Source organism: Grampus griseus (genome assembly GCF_964374135.1).
Source record: "Grampus griseus genome assembly, chromosome: 19".
In the NCBI taxonomy this organism is placed as follows: Eukaryota; Metazoa; Chordata; class Mammalia; order Artiodactyla; family Delphinidae; genus Grampus; species Grampus griseus.
The window spans coordinates 1,507,211-1,532,058 of record NC_139013.1 but is presented as its reverse complement, the minus strand read 5'-3'; the positions used below and the strand labels follow the sequence as shown (position 1 = coordinate 1,532,058).

At 42.3% G+C, this 24,848-nt stretch overlaps 1 protein-coding gene across 1 annotated transcript; it reads left to right on the top strand.

Annotated features, from left to right (window-relative positions):
• Nucleotides 1-1,856: 1,856 nt before the first annotated feature.
• On the top strand, nucleotides 1,857-12,628 carry LOC309837248 (uncharacterized protein). Its single transcript, XM_082677676.1, has 4 exons — nucleotides 1,857-2,106; nucleotides 5,218-5,256; nucleotides 7,182-7,308; nucleotides 8,609-12,628. Exons 1-4 carry the CDS (start codon nucleotides 2,074-2,076, stop codon nucleotides 10,123-10,125), a joined length of 1,716 nt encoding a protein of 571 aa, XP_082533802.1. The 5' UTR covers nucleotides 1,857-2,073; the 3' UTR covers nucleotides 10,126-12,628.
• The last annotated feature ends 12,220 nt before the right edge of the window (nucleotides 12,629-24,848 follow it).

The following is a 24,848-nucleotide window of genomic DNA, read 5'->3' as shown; positions in this document are numbered from 1 at the left end:
AGAGCTATCTGACATGTTCCCTGATTGATATACTGGTTTATGTAGTGCATATATCAATAGAAAGTAGTTTTTGCATGAAAGGACACAGGTTTTAAAGTAAATGTATAATACTAAACACTACTGCAAAATAATTTTAATAGATACCCAATGCTAGTTTATGATATTTACTAATATCTTCAGTGTTACCAACATTTACTTACTAACGTCAGACTTACTGAGTCTCATCAATCTGATTGGGTTCATTTGTATTTGCATTTTTTCCTGTTGGAAAATACGGTTCTTTTATTTTTAGAAAATTTAGTTTCTTTCTGGTAATTCTAATCTCAAGTGGCATACAAGAATTTTGCCTTCACGGGTTTTAAATATTTCTCTCATTAATTGTAGTATTTATTGAATTTACTTATTATTTACATATTAATGCTTAAAAAGTATAGGTGGCTCAATATGTTATGTGTTTTCTTCTTATTTCAATTTTTATGACTTTTTAAAATAAAAGAAACCTGCTATTATGATATAGTTTGTGTATATGCTGTGATCATTTTTACATATGGGTTGAGAAGTCCTGCAAGGCATGCCAAATTAATAGTGCTGTGAAATGTGAAATAAAAAGGAATCACTTATGTCAAGGGATTTTAACATGGAGCTGGGAGGCTATTAATTAGTGAACCTCCTGCACTTTCCCATCATGTGAAACCATGAAGTTTTTTTTTTTCTAACATCTTTATTGAAGTATAATTGCTTTACATTGTTGTGTTAGTTGCTGCTGTGTAACAAAGTGAATCAGCTATACATATACATATATCCCCCTGTCCCCTCCCTCTTGCGTCTCCCTCCCACCCTCCCTATTCCACCCCTCTAGGTGGTCACAAAGCACCAAGCTGATCTCCCTGTGCTATGTGGTTGCTTCCCACTAGCTATCTATTTTACCTTTGTTAGCGTATATATGTCCATGCCACTCTCTCACTTCGTCCCAGCTTACCCTACCCCCTCCCCGTGTCCTCAAGTCCATTCTCTACGTCTGTGTCCTTATTCCTGTCCTGCCCCTAGGTTCTTCAGAACCATTTTTTTTTCTTAGATCCCATACATATGTGTTAGCATACGGTATTTGTTTTTCTCTTTCTGACTTACTTCACCCTGTATGACAGACTCTAGGTCCATCCACCTCACTACAAATAACTCAGTTTCGTTTCTTTTCAGAAAGCATAAACTTTTGATCTGGGCCAATGTGCACCCCACTTTGCCTTTAAAATCTCTTGACTTTTATTCCCCAGCTGGACACCTTTTGGGTTGTCACTTGAATGTGTGTCCACAATTGCAAATCTTTGATCCCAAACAAATATGTCATGCTTGATTAATGCTGCTCAGATTTACTTAGGTCCACAGTATCAACGACAGACTTCATTATCTAATTTTATATACTTATTCTCTTAGCCAATGATGACGAACTCAGGGGTATTTAGTTGCATATAATTCCCATTTTAATTTTTTATTCCAAAATATTATTGACTTGATTTTTCTTACTTGAAAATTCTTCCAAGATTTTTATAAAAACAACAACAACAAGTAGTACTGTGGCTACTTTCAGCCTTTTCACAACTGGAATGCTTTTTTGCTAATCCTGTATCAACTTTTATGTTGAAAGGTTATACTTTGATGTGTTTTTAATTTGTACTTCCCTCAAGGACAAGGTGCATTAATGCCCTGGGGCTTTTCACATCACAAACCGGCAGCGAGGGGAACTACATTACCCAGAAGCTTGCGTGGACCGGCCTTGTTCTCCTCTCCAATGAAGGCACCAAATTAAGGCTCTTCCGGATTTTGAACTAACCATGGGCGGGACTTCCGGCGTCTTTCTGATGGCGGTCGTTTGGCGGCTTTTGCTGCCGTCTGCAGGACCCGAGGCTCTAGGTCACTCGGTGGAGCGGAGCTTAGAGAAACTGGAAGGAGCCTGAGGGGGCGCCGTCCACACTTCCCAGGAGTGAGCGGGTTGCGGAACCCGCTTCCGGGATTTTCGGCCTAGGTCTCCGCCATTATCCTGCGCGTCTCCTGGCACCACCGCGCCCACAGGGTCCTATGTCAACCAACGCGGTGCAGGACCCGGCCCAGGTGACTGTTCCGCCCCCTCCCGCGCGCCCCCCCTGATCCTGACCCAAATCCTCAAGCCCCCAGGGAGGGTCTCCTGCTCAGGGCACTGGGGTTCAGTCCCCTGCTTCCAGAACTTTAGGTGTGCGTGTGTGGTGGTCCCATTTCTGATAGGATGTGTGACACAGTGTGGAGCGTGTTAAACGCTGTGGGTTTGGCCCGTGCAAAGCATTGGAGGTGCTCAAGAGCCGGGAGCATTCGGGAGTCCAGGACTTAGGCTGTCACCATATGGACATCAGTCCGCCAGTGACCTCCTCCCCCAGGGTAGGAGGTTCTTTCTGCAGGGACAGGGCATTTAAGGAGGAGTCAACAGACTGCGTCAACTGAGCCAACAGTCATCATTCTGGGAACCATGGAGGGTTGTGAATAAATCAGGACGACCCTCTGAGTTTTAAAGTATTTCAAAGGCTGCTCAGGGGAGAACAGACTGGGGAGGGGGAGCTGAGGGTGAAGGCAGGGAGACCTGGGAGAGCCTAGTGCATTCCACTCCAAAGAGTAAGGTGGCTTCTGGATCAGAGTGGTGCCTATGGAAGTTGCTGACCTGAAACAAACAGCCTGCACGCTATTTCACTTGCAAAGATGGGGTTTTTTGTTTGTTTTTATTCCAGAATCATCAGGGAATTGCAATTGGGGTGTGCGACCAAGGTGAGCTAAGACTTTTATAGAGATTAAAGAAGGAAGTTAGAAGGGCTGTAGTCACCAAAGAGTCCATGGCTTTTCATTGTCCAAGTCCTTCCCAGGAAAGAAGAGAGTCTTTCTTCTGCCTTTTGGATACTGTTATTGTCTCAGGTCAGTGAGGGCTCCACCTTCCTGTGTGCCAACTTTAATTGAGGTTTCTGTTTATTAATTTTTTTACAAAGGAATTTAAGTAATAAGATTCCCAGTAAACCTTAAAGATAATTGGTAAGATTTCCTGGTGCTGTGAATGTGGCTCTGAGCTAAAGGACAGATTACAGTACAATAAAGGTTTTCTTTTGGCAGAGCATCTGGGAAGACTTGAGACCAGACTGATGTGAGAAGTCAGTTTTAGGGAGAGATTAAAAACTGGATTCGGGACATGCTGTTTCTGAGATCCCAAAGTTGAGGTAAAAATAGGAGCTGCTGGAATCTGTAATCTGGAATTGAGGGAGGAGGACACTGGCGGACTGATGTCCATGTGGTAACAGCCTAAGTCCTGGACTCTAGCCAAGACAGGATCTCAAATTTAGGAGGGAAAAGTTGTCACTTTTCTGTGCAAGGGGACCTCAGATGAAAGTAGAGAGACCTGGGGCTGGAGGGCAGGGCAGAGGGGGTGGGACTTTCTGAGGCTGCCTGAAGATGGGAGGGTCCTATGGTTCCAGGGCTTTCTGGGGAAGCAAGGGTATAAGGAGTAAGGAGCCTTACCTGGGATGGAGATGGAGAAGAAGGTGTGACGTGTAGCTTCACTGCTCTGAACACGCAGCTGACTGTCTATTCCTTGTGGAGCCAGAAAACAGTCAGCCAGGGTGGTGGAGCAGCTCAGGCCCAGTCAAGGGCACACGTGCCTCAGCTCTCCCAGGAAACTACAAGGTTAAAAATGTAGAGATTTGGGCTTCCCTGGTGGCACAGTGGTTGAGAGTCCGCCTGCCAATGCAGGGGACACGGGTTCGTGCCCCGGTCTGGGAAGATCCCACATGCCACAGAGCGGCTGGGCCCGTGAGCCATGGCAACGGGAGAGGCCACCACAACAGAGAGAGGCCCGCTTACCGCAAAAAAAAAAAAAAAAAAAAAACAGAAAAAGAAAAAGTATAGATTTAGCAAGTTAATCTTGTGTAAACAAGTAATAACTGCTTAAAATGAGAATATATATCTGTGCTATAATAATATGCATATGTTTAGGTTTTATTTTGGGCTCTTCACCTAGAGCTCTGAACCCCTTGGAATTTCCTGGATTTAAGATTGTTTTTTGTTATTCACAACTAGCCTCTTTAATCACAAAGGAGTTTGACTTAGGGTGGGTCCCCTAGATAACCTCAGGATTGGACTGGTCACCTGGAAAATAAGGTGAATAGAAGGTTAAACTTTCATCTCCACATGGGACCTCCCAAGGATCAGGGGGGAGCTGGAGATTAAGTGTAAAAGCTGCTGAACAATGAAATTCAAGGTTCCTTCAGATTGGTGAACACATTGAAATGGTGGAAGTGCTGGGAGGGTGGCATGTACTGAAAAGGCCTAGAAACCCCCTGCTGCCCTCCATCCTCCCCAACCCTGACCTAGACGTCGCTTCCATTTGACTGTTCCAAAGTTGTACATTACAGTAAACCAGAAAAAGTAAGAAAAGTGTTTTCCTAACTTCATGGGTCATTTCAGCAAATTATCAAAACAGAGAAGGGGTTCATGGGAAACCCTGAATTTGTAGCCAAGTGGGACAGAAGTCCTGGTAGCCTGGGAACCAGGGGTCGGAACTGGCTTCTCAAAAGAGGGCAGTTTATGGGTTTGATGCCTTAAACCTGTGGATTCTGTCACTAAGTTCAGGTAGTGTAATAATAGGAATGAATTTTAGGGCACCATGGTGGTGTCATAAAATTAGATAATTGGTGGCTGAAAAAAGATACTTTGTCTCAGAAAGCCTTGAAAGACATGTAAGAAAAACCTAATTTTCAAAAACATTTATAGAAATCTTAATCCTGTGTTCTGTAATAGCTGAATCTTACCATGGGAGAGGTAATAATGCATTTGGTATGTACACATTATGAGTTAGACATCCTAAGTGTTGCCATTTACTTGAAGACACTGAGACTCAAAGAGGGTGAGTGTTTTTTTTCTTGCCACACCACACGGCATGTGGGATCTTAGTTCCCCAACCAGGGATGGAACCCGGGCTCCCTGCAGTGGAAGCTTGAAGTCTTCTCCACTGGACCGCCAGGGAAGTCCCAAGGATGTTGAGTCTTTGTCTAAGGCTATCGAGTTGTCAAGCTATAGCTCTGAAGAGTGAGGATCTGAGGTCAGAGGTCAGCCTCAGATGACTCATGTCCAGGAAAAGGAAGGGAAGAAACAGCTCAGCCTTTACATCCTCACCATAATCACCTTTACCTCAGATACTCCCTCTTTTCACAGGTTCCCATGGTGGCAGCAGCATTTATGGTCCCTGGACAGGTAAGTGGAAGAAGCCCCAGTACCTACCCAGACATCATCGCTACCCCTAGTCCTGACACACAGATATAGGAGACAGTGTTGTCCTGGGATTATGGGCCCTTAGGTCTGGGCCCTGTCATCATCTCAGGCACAGGATCATTAATCAAAGCCAGAAGTTGTACAGAGGTGTTCCCATGTGTCCAGTGGAGAAGGTCAAGTGGTGACATGTCCTTGGGCACAGCCTGGAGATGAGACTGAGAGGGGAGTGTTCAGGGAACTGCAGGACCCATGACTTGGGCTGATAAAGACTGAAGTCATGAGTCATTCCTGGGATGGGAGCCTGAGGAGCTGGGCCTCTCCTGAAGGGGCGGGTCCATGCCATGTTGGCCGCAGAGGAGGGAAGTGATCTGACGCTGGGTCTGAAGAGGCTGTTCTGCCTGCCGAGAGGAAGAAGACTGGGGGTGAGGATGGAGCCAGGGGCCAAGTGGAGGGCACAGTCCTGTTGAATGTCGATTGTGACTGGATCCTGGCAATGGCTCTGTAGCAGGAGAGGAGGTGAGTCTCTGAATCTCGTTTGTGGTAGAGCTGATTTTCTGCTGTACAGGATGAGAGAGAGTAGTCTGACATGACCCCAGGATGTTTGCCTCTAGGTGATGGTGGGGATGCCATGTCTGAGACGGGAAGTCAGAAGTAGGAGTAATGGACAGAAGGACTGTCCAGAGTTCCTTGTCCCCATGCTGAGTCTGAGATATTGCCGGGGTGTCTCGGGGAGGTGTCAAGTGGGCCACTAGAAACACACACCTGGAGTTCAGGAAGGATGGGGTTCAAGATTGAAGATACCCCTGAGAGGTGGATGGCATGTGGACCAGGTCAGATTACAGGCCCTCAGGTCATGTGTGGGTGCCATGAAAGTTGTAGAGTGGGGAGGGACATGCCCTCCCTGGGCACGAGGACAGGGGTGGCTGTCATCACTAAGATGGATGAGGCAGTGCAGTGACCATGAGTGTGTGGGGGGTGGGAGTGGCCTCAGGGGAGGTCCTGGTTATGGTACAGAATTCGAAGGGGTGGATAAGGTATGGATTCAGAAGCTAAGCAGGAATGGAGGTCAGATGACAGGGAGGTAAGGCCTGGGGCATTGTTTCCCCTCCATAGGCTCAGAGTCTTGTGATGACTGCGGTTGGAGCCTGAAGTGAGTGAGACTGGACGACAGACCAACTGAGGGCAGATGAGCGCAGCTGGGACAGGGTCTTGGGCTGGGCTGGGGGGGTGTCTGGGGGGCTGGGCTTGGAATGAGAGGAGTAGAGAGAGGAAGGGGTGAGTGGTGCAGGGTCAGCACGTGGGACACTGTGGAGGACAAGGACTCGGGCATCTGACCCCGCAAGATGTCTGGGTGCTGATGTGGGAACAGGGATCAGGGCCATGTGGGGAAACAGAAAGTAGTACTGGGACCGCCTGTAGCAGTGGGTCCTGCAGAGGCCTGGGGAAGCACTGAGTGCTGGGTGGCACGAGGGGAACATGATGAGGTGCCGAAGGCCTGGGGCCGAGTTGGTGGCGTGGTGTGGCGTGTGGGTCACGGTCGGGCACGTGAGGGAGTTGTGACCCTGCAGGGCTGGGCAATGGAGAGGGAGGGAATGTGAGCATGGACTCAGGGCCCTTGTCCCCAGGCTTTACTCCAGGGGGCTGAGCACAAGTGTCATTGTGTGTGGTGTGATCTTAGGAGAGTCGACTCTGAGGAGAGTGGCTGGGGGTTTGTGTGGCAGCCTCAGAGCGTCTTGTGAGACTGCTTGTCTCCCTCTCTGTTTTAACTGAATGACATAACACTAGCAGGTTCCTGTGGCATCAGGGCCTGGTGTGTCCTCTGAGCTGGGTCACTGGGGTGGACGACCATGAACTGGGGATCCTGGTTGCAGAGGCTGCTGTGAACTCACTTGTCCCCCTCATGACAGGGCCATGTGATCTTTGAGGATGTGGCTGTGTCCTTCTCCCAGGAGGAGTGGGGTCTCCTTAACGATGCTCAGAGACTCCTGTACTGTGACGTGATGCTGGAGAACCTGTCACTTATAGCCTCCCTGGGTAAGGACCCCTGTTCCACACCGTTGCCCCGTATGGGACTCTGCCCTTCTTTTTGCATGGCTCACTCCATCCTTCCCAGCCTGGACCTTGGACATTGCTTACTTCCCTGATTTCCTGGCACTTGAGCTGCATTCCCCCACCCTGTGTGTGTTCAGCCCTGTACCATAGGCTCTGAAGCCTTTCACAGAAGCCTTTGGTCTCAGAGGCTTGAAGCCTGTCCAGCTGATGCCACTTAGCTTTGCCACTGCTAGGTGTGTTGACTGTTCAGATGTGTGCAAGATCCGTGTCACATGTTCTAACCCTTTTTTTTGCACTGTCTGTGTCAGGAATTACAGACACTTACATGGTCAGCATTTGTGGTCAACCCTAGATTATTTTTGCAAGACTCCTTAAGGTTCTTCTAGTGATACATTTTTTTCCCTGAAATCTGTCATTGGTTGGTTCACTCTGGGCCAGTGTCTTTCTCCTAATGGCCCTATTTTCCTCTGAGGAGTTTGATCTGGTAGGGCTCATAGTCACCCAGTCTGAGCTGAAAGCTGGAGGCAACCCTGGGTGCCTGACGAGGTAGGCCCCTGTCTAGTCATAGGATGAGGGTTAATTGCATCCTGAGCCTGGTGAGCAGGAGCTGTAGGAAGGCATGATATCATTGATGAGTTCTAATCCTACAGGGAAATGTCCTTTGATCTCTCCTCTTTCAGCGTCAAGACTCATCATGCTCATACTTAATTTCTTTCTTCCACTTCTCCCCATTTTGACACTTTGCCCACTTTTCATTTCTACTGTGATTTCTGACTCCTGTTTTCCACCTTAGTGTCCTCCAAAACTCTCCTTTCCCCCTGTCTGCACTGTTCTCCAATTTTATGTATTTTTTATATTGTATATGCATATCGTTAATGTATCATGAGAGATACATGTTTACTTACATTGTCTTTGAACACTGATAGTCAGGTGTAATTGCATTTTCCTGGATTGAGACACGCATTCTACAGAGCTGACCCTTGTCACCACCAGAAAGTCCTGCTGAAAGCCATCTGCCTAGGAGTGGATTGTTCTAGCCTCTCCTCCTGGCACGGCGCCACTACCTGGTATCCTGTGTTCTTGCTGGTTTGAGACATTTCCTGTTCTGCGACCATCAGAGACCTAGCATTGTAGAGTATCCCCTTCTACCACTTGACCCTTCCTCCCTTGTTTTAATAACAAACCCATGGGCTTATTCCTACATGTGTCATGCACAGATTTGTAGTGGACTCCTGTACCACCAACGTCTCCATACAGTTTATCAGCATTTTTGTGCTTTCAGGATGTTGGAGTGCATTAGGTACTGAGGAGACCACTTCTGAACAATGTGTTTCTGTAAAACAAGTGACACAAGACAGGAATCCAAATCCAGACCTATCTATCCTGAAGACTCTTACTTCAGATATGGGTGCCCTGGTAGAGAAATATGTTTTGTACCTGGCTGAGCACCAAGGAGTGCATCCTGGGCTGAAACCGTCCTCTTCTGGGGCTTGTGGGAAAATGTTCACTTCTCACCTACAACAGCACCAGAAGCAGCCCAGTGGAGAGAAACACCTCAGAAGGGAAGAGAATGGGGCCTTGCTTGTGACGAGCTGCAAAGTCTTTTTACCCGACAATATGTTCACATGCGGAGAGATTGAGAAGGCTTTCTTAGGCAGCTTGGGCTTTCCCCAGCACCAGCCCTCCCACGATGGACAGCATCCAGGAAGAAGCAGGGAGAGCAGGGAGGTCTCTCACCCTGGACAAGGGCATTACGAGTGCAGCGAATGTGGCAAAGCCTTCAGTAAAAAGTATAAATTCACGGAGCACCTGAGAGTTCACACTGGAGAAAAACCTTATGGGTGCAGCGAGTGCGGCAAATTCTTCAGACTCAGGGGAGGTCTTTCTCATCATCGTAGAGTTCACACAGGAGAAAAGCCTTTTGATTGTGGTAAATGTGGGAAAGTCTTCATCTACAAATGTAAACTTGTTCAGCACCAAAGAGTCCACACTGGAGAAAGACCCTATGAGTGTAATGAATGTGGGAAAGCCTATGCCCGCAAGGATTCACTTGTCCAGCACCAAAAGGTCCACACTGGAGAGAAACCTCATAAATGCAGTGAATGTGGGAAGCTCTTCCTTTACAGAAATAAACTTCTTGTGCACCAGAGGATCCATACTGGAGAAAAGCCTTTTAAGTGTACCGAATGTGGGAAGTCCTTCAGTTATAAAACCAGTCTTATTATCCACCAGAGAACCCACACTGGAGAAAGGCCTCATATGTGCAGTGAGTGTGGGAAAGCCTATGTCAACAAAAAAAGTCTTATTGTACACCAGAGAATTCACAATGGAGAAAAAGTTTATGGGTGTAAGAAATGTGGGAACTTCTTTATAAGCAGCTTTGCCCTCAATAAACACCAGAATGTTCACACTGCACAAAGGCGTTATGAGTGCAGTGAATGTGGGAAAGCTTTCAAGAGGAAAATCAGACTTGCTGAGCACCAGAGAATCCACACTGGAGAAAGACCCTATGAGTGTAATGAATGTGGGAAAGCCTTCAAGCTGAAGAATACACTTGTTAGCCACCGAAATGTCCACACTAGAGCAAAGCCTTTTCAGTGCAGTGAATGTGGGAAGCCCTACAGTAACAAAACAAGTCTTGTTGTCCACCAGAGAATCCACACTGGAGTAAAGCCTTTTCAGTGCAATGAATGTGGGAAGCCTTACAGTTACAGAACAAGTCTTATTGTCCACCAGAGAATCCACACTGGAGAAAGGCCTTATGAGTGTAGTTCTTTGTATGTAGCTCCAAGCTCATAAAAAAGAGGAAAGTTCACACTGGAGAAATGTCTTCTGGACTTATGTGTTCCTTCACTTGAGTTAATATCTAGCACCACAACTCCTGTGTTGTAGAGTAGGTGAACGTTTAACTTATGTGGGGTCAAACTTTTTTGTGTGTGTGTGGTACACGGCCCTCTCACTGTTGTGGCCTCTCCCGTTGTGGAGCACAGGCTCCGGATTCTCAGGCTCAGTGGCCATGGCTCACGGGCCCAGCCACTAAGCGGCATGTGGGATCCTCCTGTACAGGGGCACGAACCTGTGTCCCCTGCATCGGCAGGCGGACTCCCAACACTGCGCCACCAGGGAAGCCCCAGTCAAACTTTTTAAAGTGGTAGTATCCTTTTACAGTCTTGCCAGAAACACCAGAACCCAAGTTCCCATTCTTTCCATTCTTACCAACACTTGGTATGTGCAGGGTTTCTAATTTTTGTGACATCGTAGGTGTATAGTGGTATCAAGTGATTTTAATTTGCATTTCCCTAGTGACATGATGCTGAGTGGTCTTCCATGTGTTAATTTCCAGCCATATATTGTTATTGAAATTTCTATTCATTTGATTTGTTGTTCTAATTACTGAGTTTTGACATTTCTTCATGAATTATTGAATATGGTCCTCTAATGGAAATACTTAGCAATACTTTCTTCCAGAATTGGTCTTGTCTTTTCAATTACTTTTCCAGAGAAAAAGTTCTTAATTTTAGTGTAGTCTAATTTGTCCATTCTTATACTTTTTCCCGTTTCCTCCTGTAACTTTTATGGTTTAGGGTTTTTATTGATGCAAAGGAATCATTTTCAATTAATTGTGGGAGTTATTTTTTAAAATATAGACACCCAATTGCTGCAGTGATACTGATTTAAAAGATTATACCTTTTCCCCTGAATTGCTTTAGTATCTTCATTGAAGGTCAATCATTTATGTATATGTTTATTTCTGGAATTTCTATTCTGTTGCATTTATCTACTTTATTTATGCCAGTATTTTCATGTATTAACTAATTTGTTTTTATAGTATGTCTTGAAATCAAGGTTGTATACTCCTTTGACTTTCTTTTTTTCAGTCATTATAGCCTTTCTTGGTTCTTTGCTTTTCCATATGAAGTTTAGAATTCACTTTTCAGCTTATACAGCACAAAAAATCCTACTAGGAGTTTCACTGGGCTTGCATTTAGTCTTCAATTTATTTTTATTTTTATTTTTTGGCTGTTCCATGCAGCTTATGGGATCTTAGTTGCCTGATCAGCAATTGAACCCAGGCCAGGGCAGTGAAAGCACTGAGTCCTAACCACTGGACCTCCAGGGAATTCTCCTAATCTTTAATTTAGAAAGAAATACTGAGTGTCCCAATCCATAAACATGATACATCTCCTTTTATGTAGATCTTATTTAATTTTGGATGGAAATGTTTTTAGATTTCTTTTTATAGGTCTTGCATATGTATTTTCTAAATCTGATAATATTGTGAATGAGAATTAAAAAATTTTTCTTTGTGAAATGTTCAGTGCTAGTACACTAAGAGAGATATCAAACTACGGATAGAAGTGAGCCTTCTTAATCCTACAACATCTACAAAGAGTAATTAGAAATACTATACCTTTGAACCATTATTAAACTTGCCACTAGAATAAAAGGAGGGCAGCTGCTCATTGTTCTCTTATTCAGTATCATCCTGGAGTTCCAATTTCATTCAATACGAAAAAGAAAACCCGGCAAAATAATGAATATGTAGCAATTGGAAAGGAAGAAAACACCTAAAATATATCCTCAGTTTTCATCTTCACTATGAATCCAAATATGGACACTCATTTTAGTGCCTCAACCCATCATAAACTCATAATTGTTTCATCACCCATTCGCTGACCTTCTTACTTCCTTAGGACCCATCACCTTCTATTACGCTATGCAACTTAATATCATAGAAGAACTGCTTATTTTATTTTTCTATCAAATACAGAGTAAGTTCCAGTAGGAAAATATGTATTTACATGTTGTGCACTGATACATTCTGTATTCCTAGAAACATGTCTGAAACACATATGGTACTTTTTTATTTTTGGCCTTACTGCGTGGCATATGGGGTCTTAGTTCCTGGACCAGGGATCAAATCCTTGCCCCCTGAAATGGAAGTGCAGAGTCTTAACTCCTAGAACGCTGGGCAAGTCCCCCATGTGGTACCTACTGACATCTTAAAATATGGAACAAAATGATAATGCACATTTAACATTCATTTGCACAACTGTGGGTGTACTTTCTAACTCTCCTCACCCTGCTTTTTCCTTCAGTTTTACTACCATGAATGCTCTGAGTTATAGGAAGAAATTATGTTTTGTGAAAAGCCTTTAAATCTACTAAAAAATCCCCAGTAGACATTTTAGTGGTTTCCTTCTCTCACTTATTAGATGTCAGGTGTGTGTGTGTGTGTTTTTTTTCCTCACATTCCAGTGGGATTTTGATTATTTCAAAAACAAGTTTTCCACCATCAATTTCTGCCAGTCCTCATGGATATCTATCTCATTAAGCACTTTTATTATTTTATTTTTTTTTAGTTTATTTATTTCTTTTTGGCTGCTTTGGGTCTTCGTTGCTGTGCGTGAGCTTTCTCTAGTTATAGCTAGTGAGAGCTACTCTTCGTTGTAGTGTGCAGGCTTCTCTTTGGGATGGCTTCTCTTGTTGTGGAGCAAGGGCCCTAGGTGCGTGGGCTTCAGTAGTTGTAGCGTATGGGCTTAGTTGCTCCGTGGCATGTGGGATCTTCCCGGACCAGGGCTCAAACCCATGTCCCCTGCATTGGCAGGCCGATTCTTAACCACTGCGCCACCAGGGAAACCCTAAGTACTTTTAATAGCTCTGGATAGTTACACAGTCTGAAATGTTTTTCTGAGTTTGTCTCCTCTCCATATGCAGACACTGTCAGTGCACTTACAGGTGACGTAATCACTTCCAAGGAGCAGATGACATCGTGGGGTTCTAAACCTTTATCTCAGGCTTACGTGTCCCCATTGCACACTCAGATGCTGCCATGGCATCCTTGTTATGGGAGCAAATACACATTTGGTAAGTATCTCTTCAGGTATCTGATTCTTAGAAAACATTTTTGTCAGAAAACTGGAAATTAACTCTTTCTAAAATAAATTTCACTTCCTGAGGTCAGGACAATAAAAAAGGAACAATCTTATATAGGTTATAGATATAGACAGACATAAGAACAAAGCCATAAAAACAGGAAAGGCATTTGCTGAGGAAACCAGAGGCATGTTGCCCCTCATCAACGTGCATCAGGAGTGCCTGACAGTTCCCCTCTCTCCTCAGTTGCATTGTTTTGAAACTTGTTTCACTGGCTTCTCACTAAACACACTGATCATAAACAGGGTTCACTGTAGAGGCTTCATGATAAGGTAGGTTGTGAGTAATAAGATGAAGAAGATAAGCTCCTACTCTGAGTAGATGCCTAGTGTCTGTTGTATCTGCTGATGAGGGGCATGTTGTGTCATGGAGACTTGAATGATGTGTCTCTAAATTTTTATCCTTGGTGAAATGCTGTTCATTGCATCTCAAGTACTTGGATGTTCTCTTTATCATAGTAATCAACACTCTCTACCCTCCCAGGGCCTTGGCTTCCATTCCTCACCTATAAAAATGGATCCATTCTTCTGTCATCTGTATGTCTATCATCCACCTATATGTCTACCATCTATATATCTATCTCTATCATCTTTGCCTTATTGTGATTTCATCTCAATGACATGTCCCATTTATAAGATAATTTTCTTAAACAGAAAATAAAAATTTGGACCAGACATCCTCTTAGAAGAATGGAGTCACCCTGTGCTCAATGAGAACAGGGCATTTAATTTAGACCCTTCCTGTGTCTCTGCAGAACCTCTATGATCAGGGGAAGTTGTCAATCATTACTACCTGTGACTCACTGGAGGTCATTAAGAGTGGACTTATCCACAACCTAAGCAATGTCATGGTTGTTAGACTCAGATTTATGCACACTCCCAAATTCCCACGGGAAATTCTACTGGCATAAGTTTTTGTTATTTAACTTCATCTTGTGATTCTTATCAAGATTTCTGGTTCTTTCTTTTGTCCCTTATTTTGCTTCATTTTCTAGTTTTGTAACCTATTTTCATCACACTGGTGATATTTTTTACTTCAACCTTAAATAGTATTATAAAACTAATGTTTACTATGAATATTTTGAATGAACCCACTGGTGTATAAAGTTAAACTGAATAATGATATTGATACACTACACTCCTCCTCCCTTACAAAGTCCGCATCCCAGGGAAGCAACACTTCACAATTGGTGAGGATCTCTCCAGACAGAAGTGACAACTTCATAGAAATATTTGATAAGATCTCAGAGAACACCCCATAACCACTGGACCACCAGGGAATTCCCTCCCTTGGATTTTTTAATTGAAGTATTTATTGTGAAAATCAGTGATTCACATGCAAGGGTAAGAATGCAGAGAGGGAGTTCCCTGGTGGTCTAGTGGTTAGGATTTGGTGCTTTCACTGCCGTGACCCAGGTTCAATCCCGGGTTGGGGAACTGAGATCCTGCACACCTTGTGGCACAGAAAGGAGAGGACAAAGGAAGGGAAAGGGAAGGTAAGGAATCAGAGAGATCCTGTGTGTACTTTACCCAGTTTCCCCAATAGTAAGACTATATTATATCACAACAATTATATTGACGTTGATACTATCACCTGATCTTATTCAGATTCCTCTAGTTGTACTCAGGTTGTGGTTTTATCCCTCTTTTTTTTTAAGTTTTATTTTATATTGGGCTATAGTTGATATCCCTCTGTGTTAAGCCACTTTCTTTATCCTGGATATACCATCAAGGCAACACAAAATCTCTCTCAATTTTTCTTCCATTTTACTTTTTATGTTATGGATTTTAAAATTCCATTTTGATTGAGCATTGTTTGTTTAAACTTTATGGGAAATACTTAAATTTGTACAAACTCAAAACTACAACACAAGGAAATTTCATCACTTTTGTTCCTGTCCTTCCAATCTGTTAAATCTCTGTCCCTATATTTATACTCTTCTACTTGACTCAAAAAACATGGTATATGTTCACTGTTATACACTGTTCTGGACCATAGTTTTTCACTTAATAATACATCCTGGTAAGGGAACTCTTGACACTGTTGGTGAGAATGTAAATTGTTGCAGCCACTGTGGGAAATAGTATGATGGTTTCTCAAAAAAACTAAACATAGAACTACCATATGATCCAGCAATTCTTCTCCTGGGTATATATCTGAAAAAAACCAAAAACACTAATTCAGAAAGATACATGCACCCCAATATTCATAGCAGCATTATTTACAATTACCAAGATATGGAAGCCATCTAAGTGTCCATCAAGAGATGAATGGGTAAAGATGTGGAGTGTGTGTGTGTGTGTGTGTGTGTGTATACACACACACACACACACACAATGGAATACTACTCAGCCATAAAAATGAATGAACATTTACCATTTGCATCAAGACGCATGGACTTGGAGAACATTATGCTAAGTGAAATAAGACAGAGAAAGACAAATACTGTATGATATCACTCATATATAGAATATAAAAAATAAACTAGTGAATAAGACAAAAAACAGTCTTACAGATAAAGAGAACAAACTAATTGTTACTGGAAGGAAGAGGGTGGGGAAAATAGGGATGGGGGATTAAGAGGTACAAACTACTATGTATAAAATAAATTAGCTACAAGGATATATTGTACAAGAGAGAATATAGCCAATATTTTATAATAACTATAAATGGAGTATAACCTTTAAAAATTGTGAATCACTATGTTGTACACCTGAAACATATAATATTGTACATTTTCTCTCTCTCTCTCTGTCTCTCTCTCTCTATATATATATATGTATGTGTGTGTGTGTGTATGTGTATATATATATATATATGTATGTATGTATGTATATATCCTGGAGAAAACTTCACAGAGTCAGTTCTACAGCAATGCATTGTATGTGTTCCTGAAAACCACCAAGTTATGCAAAATCCAACAAAATCACAAGGCCTATTGAGACCCTTGAAATACCTTCAGTAAAACAAAAAATAAAATGGAAGCCTAATATATGTGGTACTACAGTTTGACACGTTAAAAGTTTGAGAAACAAACAAACAAAAATACCGTAACAAATATGGTCCTTGACCTTCATTCTGTCGTTGGCACATGTGTAATTACAAACACTGGGCCCTGTAATAATTTATTTAAATAGTCCCCATCATTTCTGTTTAGTCAGTCTCTGTCTTCCCTGTAACATTTTATGGGGCATATTCTATCCTAAGCATAAATATGTCACTTCAAACTTTGAAATTAACTACCCTCAAGTATCTCCATATTCTGGTGTACATGACCACAGCAAGAATTTCTGTGCTGTCTTGGTTTTCAGACTTACAGCTGTTGTCCAGGGGTTCCATCCTCAGCCAGACTTACAGCTGCTGTCCAGGGGTTCCATCCTCAGCCAGACTTACAGCTGCTGTCCAGGGGTTCCATCCTCAGCAGAGGAGTCAGGTAATGCCCTTCAGTCAGCCCTGCACCTCCTCTTCCCTGTACTGCAAAAAGTGAAATCTTTTTTTGGCAAGGCTGAAAGGGCCTTAAATATTGCATGGGAGACACTTTCTATGTTCCAGAAATGGTTTAGGAAATCTGGAAGGAACTCGAATTAAGAAACTAGACACTTTCAGGTCTGTACAATTAATGGGCACCAATCTAACTGCTATATATAAGTTTGCCTCCAGCAGGTTAATATTTCCCACAAATGTTCCCCTGCAACTCGTCCTGGAGACTGGGTCCTACTGAAACACTGGAAAACTAAGCATCCAGAAGACCAGTCCATATTTGCTGGGCCAGACCTCATAAGGAACGACACAGGGAACAGAAACCACGCTGTTGAAGAAAACCATGACCAATATCATCCAAATCCTGGCTGGTTCCAGATCCCCGATACTGACTTCTCTGAATGGGCAATGAACCCCTACAGACCTTAAGTTGCTTTCAGAAGGAAGTTACGAGAAAGAAATTAAGGTGAGGGACTTCCCTGGTGGTCCGGTGGTTAAGAATCTGCCTTCCAATGCAAGGGACGTGGGTTCGATCCCTGGTCGGGGAACTAAGATCCCACATGCCATGGGCCAACTAAGCCCGTGCACTCTAAAGCCCGTTCGCCACAACTAGAGAGCCCGTGTGCTGCAACTGCTGAGCCCACGGACCACAATGAAAGATCCCATGTGCTGCAACTAAGACCAAACACAGCCAAGTAAATAAAATAAATAAATAAAATATTTTTTAAAAAGAAATTAAAGTGAATGGTACCAAAGCTCTTGTTCAGTCAATAGGATTGTCTGCTGGCTTTATATACTGTTAACCTAACTGCATGCCTGACATTTATGACTGAGGAACTCTAAATCTTTGTGGGGATATCTATGCTCCTAGTGGAATGGCTACAGTGGTGACTTTGGCAAAGTAAAATTCTTCAGAAGGTAATGCCCCAAGGCAAAGCAACAAATAATTAGCTCACTAGATCACCAGAATGAGTGTTCTTTTCTTTTGCTATATTTCCTCTGTGATTTTATCCTTCCAGGTTTGGAAGAATAATTAGGATTTCTCAAACATTGGGAAAAACAGGCAATCTTTCTAGATGTTGGCTAAGTCATCTAAAACCTTTTTCTGTATGTAATCATGCTGACCCCTTGGTTGTGCCTGTCATGAGTGTTTTGGCCATCCTGAACTTCACTATGATTATGAATTAAAAAAAAAAAAACTTCAGATGTACTCTGGGAAAAAGCTGACTCATTAGCCAAAGTAGTCCTAGATAATTGTATAGCTCCAGATTATATACTAGCTGAACAGGGTGAAGTTTGTGCTATTGCTAATACCTCTTGTCATGTATACATTAATGCCTAAGCTGAAGTGGAAACTCATATAGACAAAATCAGGCAACAGACTACTGGCTACAGCAAATATCCCAGAAGTACTGGGTCCAAACTTGTTTCCAGGACTATTTTCCTGGATCCAATCTCTTAGGAAATATATGCTCATGGATCCCATCAGGAATAAGGTCTATATTATAGGGATTAGTGAACTAGGTGGTGTTGTTTTATGCTTGCTAGGATTTATATTCCTTCTTGTCAGAAATCTACTTGCTGTTTGTCTCATATGTTTAAGCCCCAAACCCCAACCCATATGAACATAAAGGCCCAGAACAAAAGCCTTGGCCTCATCTAGGGAATCATGAGTATTTGCAATCAAATAAGAAACAGTTTCATTCCTCAAGCCCATATCAGGCCTATGCCTCTTCTGCAGGAAGTAGCCAGAGTAGTCATTGCCCCTCTTCCCTTAAGACTGAGTAATGATCAAAAGGCAGGGGGTGGGGGTGGTGTGATGAACTGGGTGATTGAGATTGACATGTATACAATGATGTGTATAAAATTGATGACTAATAAGAACCTGCTGTATAAACAAATAAATAAAAATTTTTTTAAAAAAAGATGGGGTATTGAAACTATTCCTTATAGGGTTAAAAAACCCATCCTGAAACGGTGCCCCATAGGGTTAACAGAAATTGGTGACTAACAGAAATTCTTGAACTTGTCTGACAGAACAGGAGATAATGGAGCAGCTAGTTGAAAACACCTTGGCTTGTAACACAACAAAAGTGGCTGAAAATAGATGAAACCAATGTGGCCAAACCAAGTATGCACAGAATAGACTTGGTTGTCTGATAAATGACCTTCAACTTTACAGCCCCAAATTCCCCCAAACGTTTCATACCAACTCCTCCTGAATTTGCACGTGTCCCTGAAAGCATGTAGCTCCATTGTGCCTGCACAGAACGATGATTATTTTACCTTTTCCTGCCTCCAATCACCTTCCCTATACCACTGACCACACTACACTCTTCACCCATAAATGGCCCAAGTTCTCCATCTCCTGAAATGTGTATTTGGTATTTGTTCTCCAATCTCCTCACTTGGCTGCCTTGTACAAATAAAAATAAGCCCTTTCTCTGCTGCAAACCTCCACATCTCAGTATTTGGCTTGCTGCACATTGGGCAAACGGACCTGGTTTGGTAACATGTTTTTCTTCACATAAAATTTGTTTCTATAAATGCAAAATAAAAGAGACTTTATTTTCTCTGAATGAGAATGAATGTTAACTTTTACAACTGAGAGAAATTTAGAAACATACTAGACTTTGGCTAACAACACATGCCCCTCGCTCCCTTTGCAAAACAAAGGAACACCACCAAAAGCACTTATGCATAGCAGCAGCTATCATTCTCAAACTCAGCATCTGGGAACCCATCTTCCCTGTCTTACTGCTCATCACATGCTTGTAGGAAGAAATCTTTAGAGTGAAACCTGTGAGGTTCAGTGTGCTTACTAGGGATAAGTGAGAGATGTTTTCATAAAGGGTTGGTAACAGGAGGAGAAACGAAAATCTCCAGCAGCCCTGAAGCAGGTGGAGAAGTGTGGTGATAGCCTCTGGTTCCCTTAACAAATGTCTTTCCTTTCCTGTTTTTGTCTGTCTGCTATCTGTCTCTCTAAATTTTTTAATACTTCAACCTCAGAAAGCCTAATTATTTTTTAAAATGCTTATTTATTTATTTTTGTCTGTGTCAGGTCTTTGTTGCTGTGCATAGGCTTTCTCTAGTTGGCGAGCAGGGGCTACTCTTTGTTGCGGTGCACAGGCTTCTCATTGTGGTGGCTTCTCTTGTTGCCAAGCACGGGCTCTAGGCACGCAGGCTTCAGTAGTTGTGGCTCATAGGCTCTAGAGCACAGGCTCAATAGTCGTGGCGCATGGGCTTAGTTGCTCCATGGTATGTGGGATCTACTCATTGTGGTGGCTTCTCTTGTTGCAGAGCATGGGCTCTAGGCACGCGGGCTCAGTATTTGTGGCTTGAGGGCTCTAGAGTGCAGGCTCAGTAGTTGTGGCACAGAGGCTTAGTTGCTCCACGGCACGTGGGATCTTCCCAGACCAGGAATTAAACCCATGTCCCCTGCATTGACAGGCGGATTCTCGACCACTGTGCCATCAAGGGAAGTCCCGCCTAATTATTTCTTAATCTATGAATCTATAATCTTCATAGATTTCCTGAAATACATTCCTTAAGAGAATGTGAAACCTATCTGGAGGAAAAAAAAAAAGAAATCTACTAACCCAATTGTTTGCTGTGAGAACAGTGGCTGCAGGTGTGGAAAGGGGGGGATTCTGAACCCTGGGTAAATGTTTTGAAATGCCATGATCTCATCTTTTTGCTGGAAGGTGATTAATCACTTCATCTGTAATTGCAGTAATAGTGTCTGCAAAGGGATTTGAGGTCATTTCTGGAAAACATTTGTGAGCTATGCAACCACTGAAAGCTACTAAAAGTGATTAATAAAGATATCTTAACAGGAGAGCAGAACAGATAGGGAAGAAATTATTTTTGAAATAAAAATCCTAATGGAAAAGGAGCAGAAGACACTGAAATCTAAAAGTTGAGAGAAGAAAGAAAAAAACTGAGCACATCCTATCCATCTTTCTTAGTCAATTCAGCGTTTGAATCCAAAATATGACTTCTTTCCATTCCTGAGAACCCTTGAAGGTATTGAAACTGATTGGGTGAGACAGGAATAAGCAGTGTTGGAAAAAATAGCAAATAATGTTACAAATGAACAGGAATTTCCGGTTTTCATGTTTGTTCAGTGCTTCAACATATATTCATTGCGTACCTTGTCAGGCACATTCCTAGATATATATGAGTGCACAGAACATAATAAGTAAAAAAAATGCATCCTCATGGAAATTGCATTCTGGTTAAGGGAAACACACAACAAACAATGTGCTAAGTTGTTAAATTACATAGTATCTTAGATGGTAATAATAGGTCTTAGGGAAAGAGAAAAGAAGAGCCACATAGAGGTGAAGAAAAGTATAGGGAGTAGGGAAGCATTGCAATTGTAAATTGGGTCTCCATAGTAGGAGTCAGGTGTAGATGAAATTTGAGGAAATAATTAAGGTGGTTAGTGATAAAGTCTTTATTCCTTCCCAAACGTTATATATTTATTTTCTTGACTTATTTCACTAGAGAGAAACACCAATGTAATAATGAATAAAAGTGCATAGAGCAGTTCACAATGTGCGGGGAAGTATTTTATAAGGGACAAAGAGGCATGACATTTGCAATAGCACTTTTGTAGAAGCATTATATAAGATAAAAGAAGATCCCTTCTGTATTAGTTTGATTTCCCTCTCCTCTCCATCTCTCTCTCCTCACACACACAGCAATTAAAAAAACAAAACCAAAATAAAACAAAAAACACACTGGAAAAAGTATTTTGAGCTGAATAGAAAAAAACACTCAACAGAAGAAAATTTGTGAGAGGTTTCTTTTTTGTTGCATTCATTCATTATTTTTTTACGTTTATATTAGGTTCAGGTGTATAACATTGATTCATTATTTTTGTGCATTATGAAATGATCACCTCAGTAAGACCAGTTACTATGTTTGAGCACTGGTTACAATATTATTGACTATATTTCCTATGTGCAAATTACATCCTCATGACATTCATTTTATATCTGGAATTTTCTACCTTGTAAACTGCTTCACCTATTTTGTCCAACCATTCATCCCCCTTCCCTCTGGTAACCATGAGTTTGTTCTCTGTATCTATGAGTCTGTTTCTGTTTTGTTTGTTCATTTTTTTTTGTTTTTTAGATCCAACATAGAGGTAAAATCATATAGTATTTCTTTCTCTGACTTATTTCATTTAACATAACACCCTCCAGGTCCATCCATGTTGTTGCAAATGGCACGATTTCTTATTTTTTATGGCTGAGTGATATTGCATTTTGTGTGTTATACATAGCTACACACACACATACATACCACATCTTTATCCATTCATCTATTGATAAACTTAGGTCCTGTCAATATCTTGGCTATTGTAAACAATGCTGCAATGAACATAGGGGTGCATATGTCTTTTCAAATTAGTGTTTTTGTTTTCTTCAAATAAGCTGAAGTGTAATTGTTCAACCATTGATAGTTCTATTTTCAGTTTTTTGAGGAACCTCCATACTGTTTTCCACAGTGGCTGGGCCGATTTACATCCCCATCAACAGTGTTTGAGGGTTCCCTTTTCTCCACATTCTGGTCAACACTTGTTTCTTTTTAAAAAATTTATTTTACTTATTTATTTTTGGCTGCGTTGGGTCTTTATTGCTGCATGCAGGCTTTCTCTAGTTGTGGTGAGTGGGGACTACTCTTTGTTGCCGTGTGTGGGCTTCTCATTGCAGTGGCTTCTCTTGTTGTGGAGCGTGGTTTCTAGGCACATGGGCTTCAGTAGTTGTGGCTCACAGGCTCTAGAGCACAGGCTCAGTAGTTGAGGCGCATGGGCTTAGTTGCTCCATGGCATGTGGGATCTTCCCAGACCAGGGCTTGAACCCATGTCCCCTGCATTGGCAGGCAGATTCTTAACAACTGCACCACTAGGAAGTCCTGTTGTTTCTTTTTTTTTTTTTCTGGTACACGGGCCTCTCACTGCTGTGGCCTATCCCGTTGCGGAGCACAGGCTCCGGAGCGCAGGCCCAGTGGCCATGGCTCACGGGCCCAGCCACTCCGCGGCATGTGGGATCCTCCCGGACCAGGGCACAAACCCGTGTCCCCTGCATCGGCAGGCGGACTCCCAACCACTGCGCCACCAGGGGAGCCCTGTTGTTTCTTTTTGATAAGCCATTCTGACATGCGTGAGATGGTATCTCATTGTGGTTTTGATTTGCATTTCTGTCATGATTAATGAAGTTGAGCATATTTTCATGTGCCTGTTGGCCATCTGTATGTCTTCTTCGGAAAAATGTCTATTCTGCTTCTTAGCCCGTTTAAAAAATTTTTTTATTTTAAATATAGTGTTGTATGAGTTCTATATATATTTTGGATTATCAACCCCTTATTGGATATATCATTTGAAAATATCTTCCCCCATTCAGTAGGCTGCCTTTTCATTTTGTTGGTGGTTTCCTTTGCTGTGCAAAAGCTATTTAGTTTAATGTGATCCCACTTATTTATTTTTGCTTCTGTTGCCATTGCCTGAGGAGACACATCCAAAAAAATATTACTAAGACTGATGTCAAAGAGGTTACTGCCTATGTTTTCTTCTAAAGAGTTTTATGGTTTTGGGGTCTTAAATTTAAGTCCTTGGGGTTTCCCTGGTGGTGCAGTGGTTGAGAGTCTGCCTGTCGATGCAGGGGACACGGGTTCTTGCCCTGGTCTGGGAGGATCCCGCATGCCGCGGAGCGGCTGGGCCCGTGAGCCATGGTCACTGAGCCTGCACATACGGAGCCTGTGCTCCACAACGGGAGAGGTCACAACAGTGAGAGGCCTGCATACCGCAAAAAAAAAAAAGAAAAAAAATTTAAGTCCTTAATCCATTTTGAGTTTATTTTTATATGTGGTGTAAGTGGTCTAGTTTTATTCTTTTTTTTTAATAAATTTATTTATTTATTTATTTATGGCTGTGTTGGGTCTTCATTTCTGCATGTGGGCTTTCTTTAGTTCCGTCAAGTGGGGGCTACTCTTCGTTGCAGTGCACAGGCTTTTCACTGTGGTGACTTCTCTTGTTGCAGAGCACAGGCTCTAGGCACACAGGCTTCAGTAGTTATGGCATGTGGGCTCAGTAGTTGTGGCTCACAGGCTCTAGAGTGCAGAATCTGTAGTTGTGGTGCACGGGCTTAGTTGCTCCGTGGCATGTGGGATCTTCCTGGACCAGGGCTCAGACCTGTGTCCCCTGCATTGGCAGGCAGATTCTTAACAACTGTACCATCAGGGAAGCCCCCTAGTTTTATTCTTTCACGTGTAGCTACCTAGTTTTACCACCACCATTTATTGAGGCAACTGTCCTTTCCCAATTGTACACTCTTGCCTCCTTTGTCATAGATAAATTGACCATATGACTGTGGGTTTACTTCTGGACTTTTTACTCTGTTCCATTGATCTATGTGTCTGATTTTGTGACAAGACCATACTGTTTTGGTTATGATAGCTTTGTAGTATGGTTTCAAGTCTGGGTGCATGATACCTCCAGCTTTGCTCTTCTGTCTCAAGACTGCTTTGGGTATTTGGGGTCTTTTGTAGTTCCATACAAATTTTAGAAATATTTGTTCTAGTTCTGGTGAAAAATGTCATTGGTATTTTGATAAGGATTGCACTGAGTCTGTAGATTGCTTTGAGTAGTATGTATATTTCCATGATATTGATTATTCCAATCCATGAGCATGGTATATCTTCCCATTTGTTTGTGTCATCTTCAATTTATTTCCTCAGTGTCTTATAGTTTTTAAACTAGAAGTCTTTCACTTCCTTGGTTAAATTTATTACTAGATATTTTATTCTTTTTGATGCAACTGTAAATGCGATTATTTTCTTCATTTCTATGACAGTTCATTATTAGTGTACAGAAATACAACAGATTTCTGTGTACTAATTTTGTATTCTGCAATTTTAGTCAATTCACTTAGCTCTAACAGTTCTTTGGTGGAGTTTTTGGGGTTTCTATATATACAGTGTCATGCCATCTGCAAATAGTGAGTTTTACTTCTTCCTTCTGTAAACTGAAATTTCAGAAACAGACCTGATTGAAATAAAAAGGCATTTATTTGGGATTTGTTAAGAATGTAGTCCAG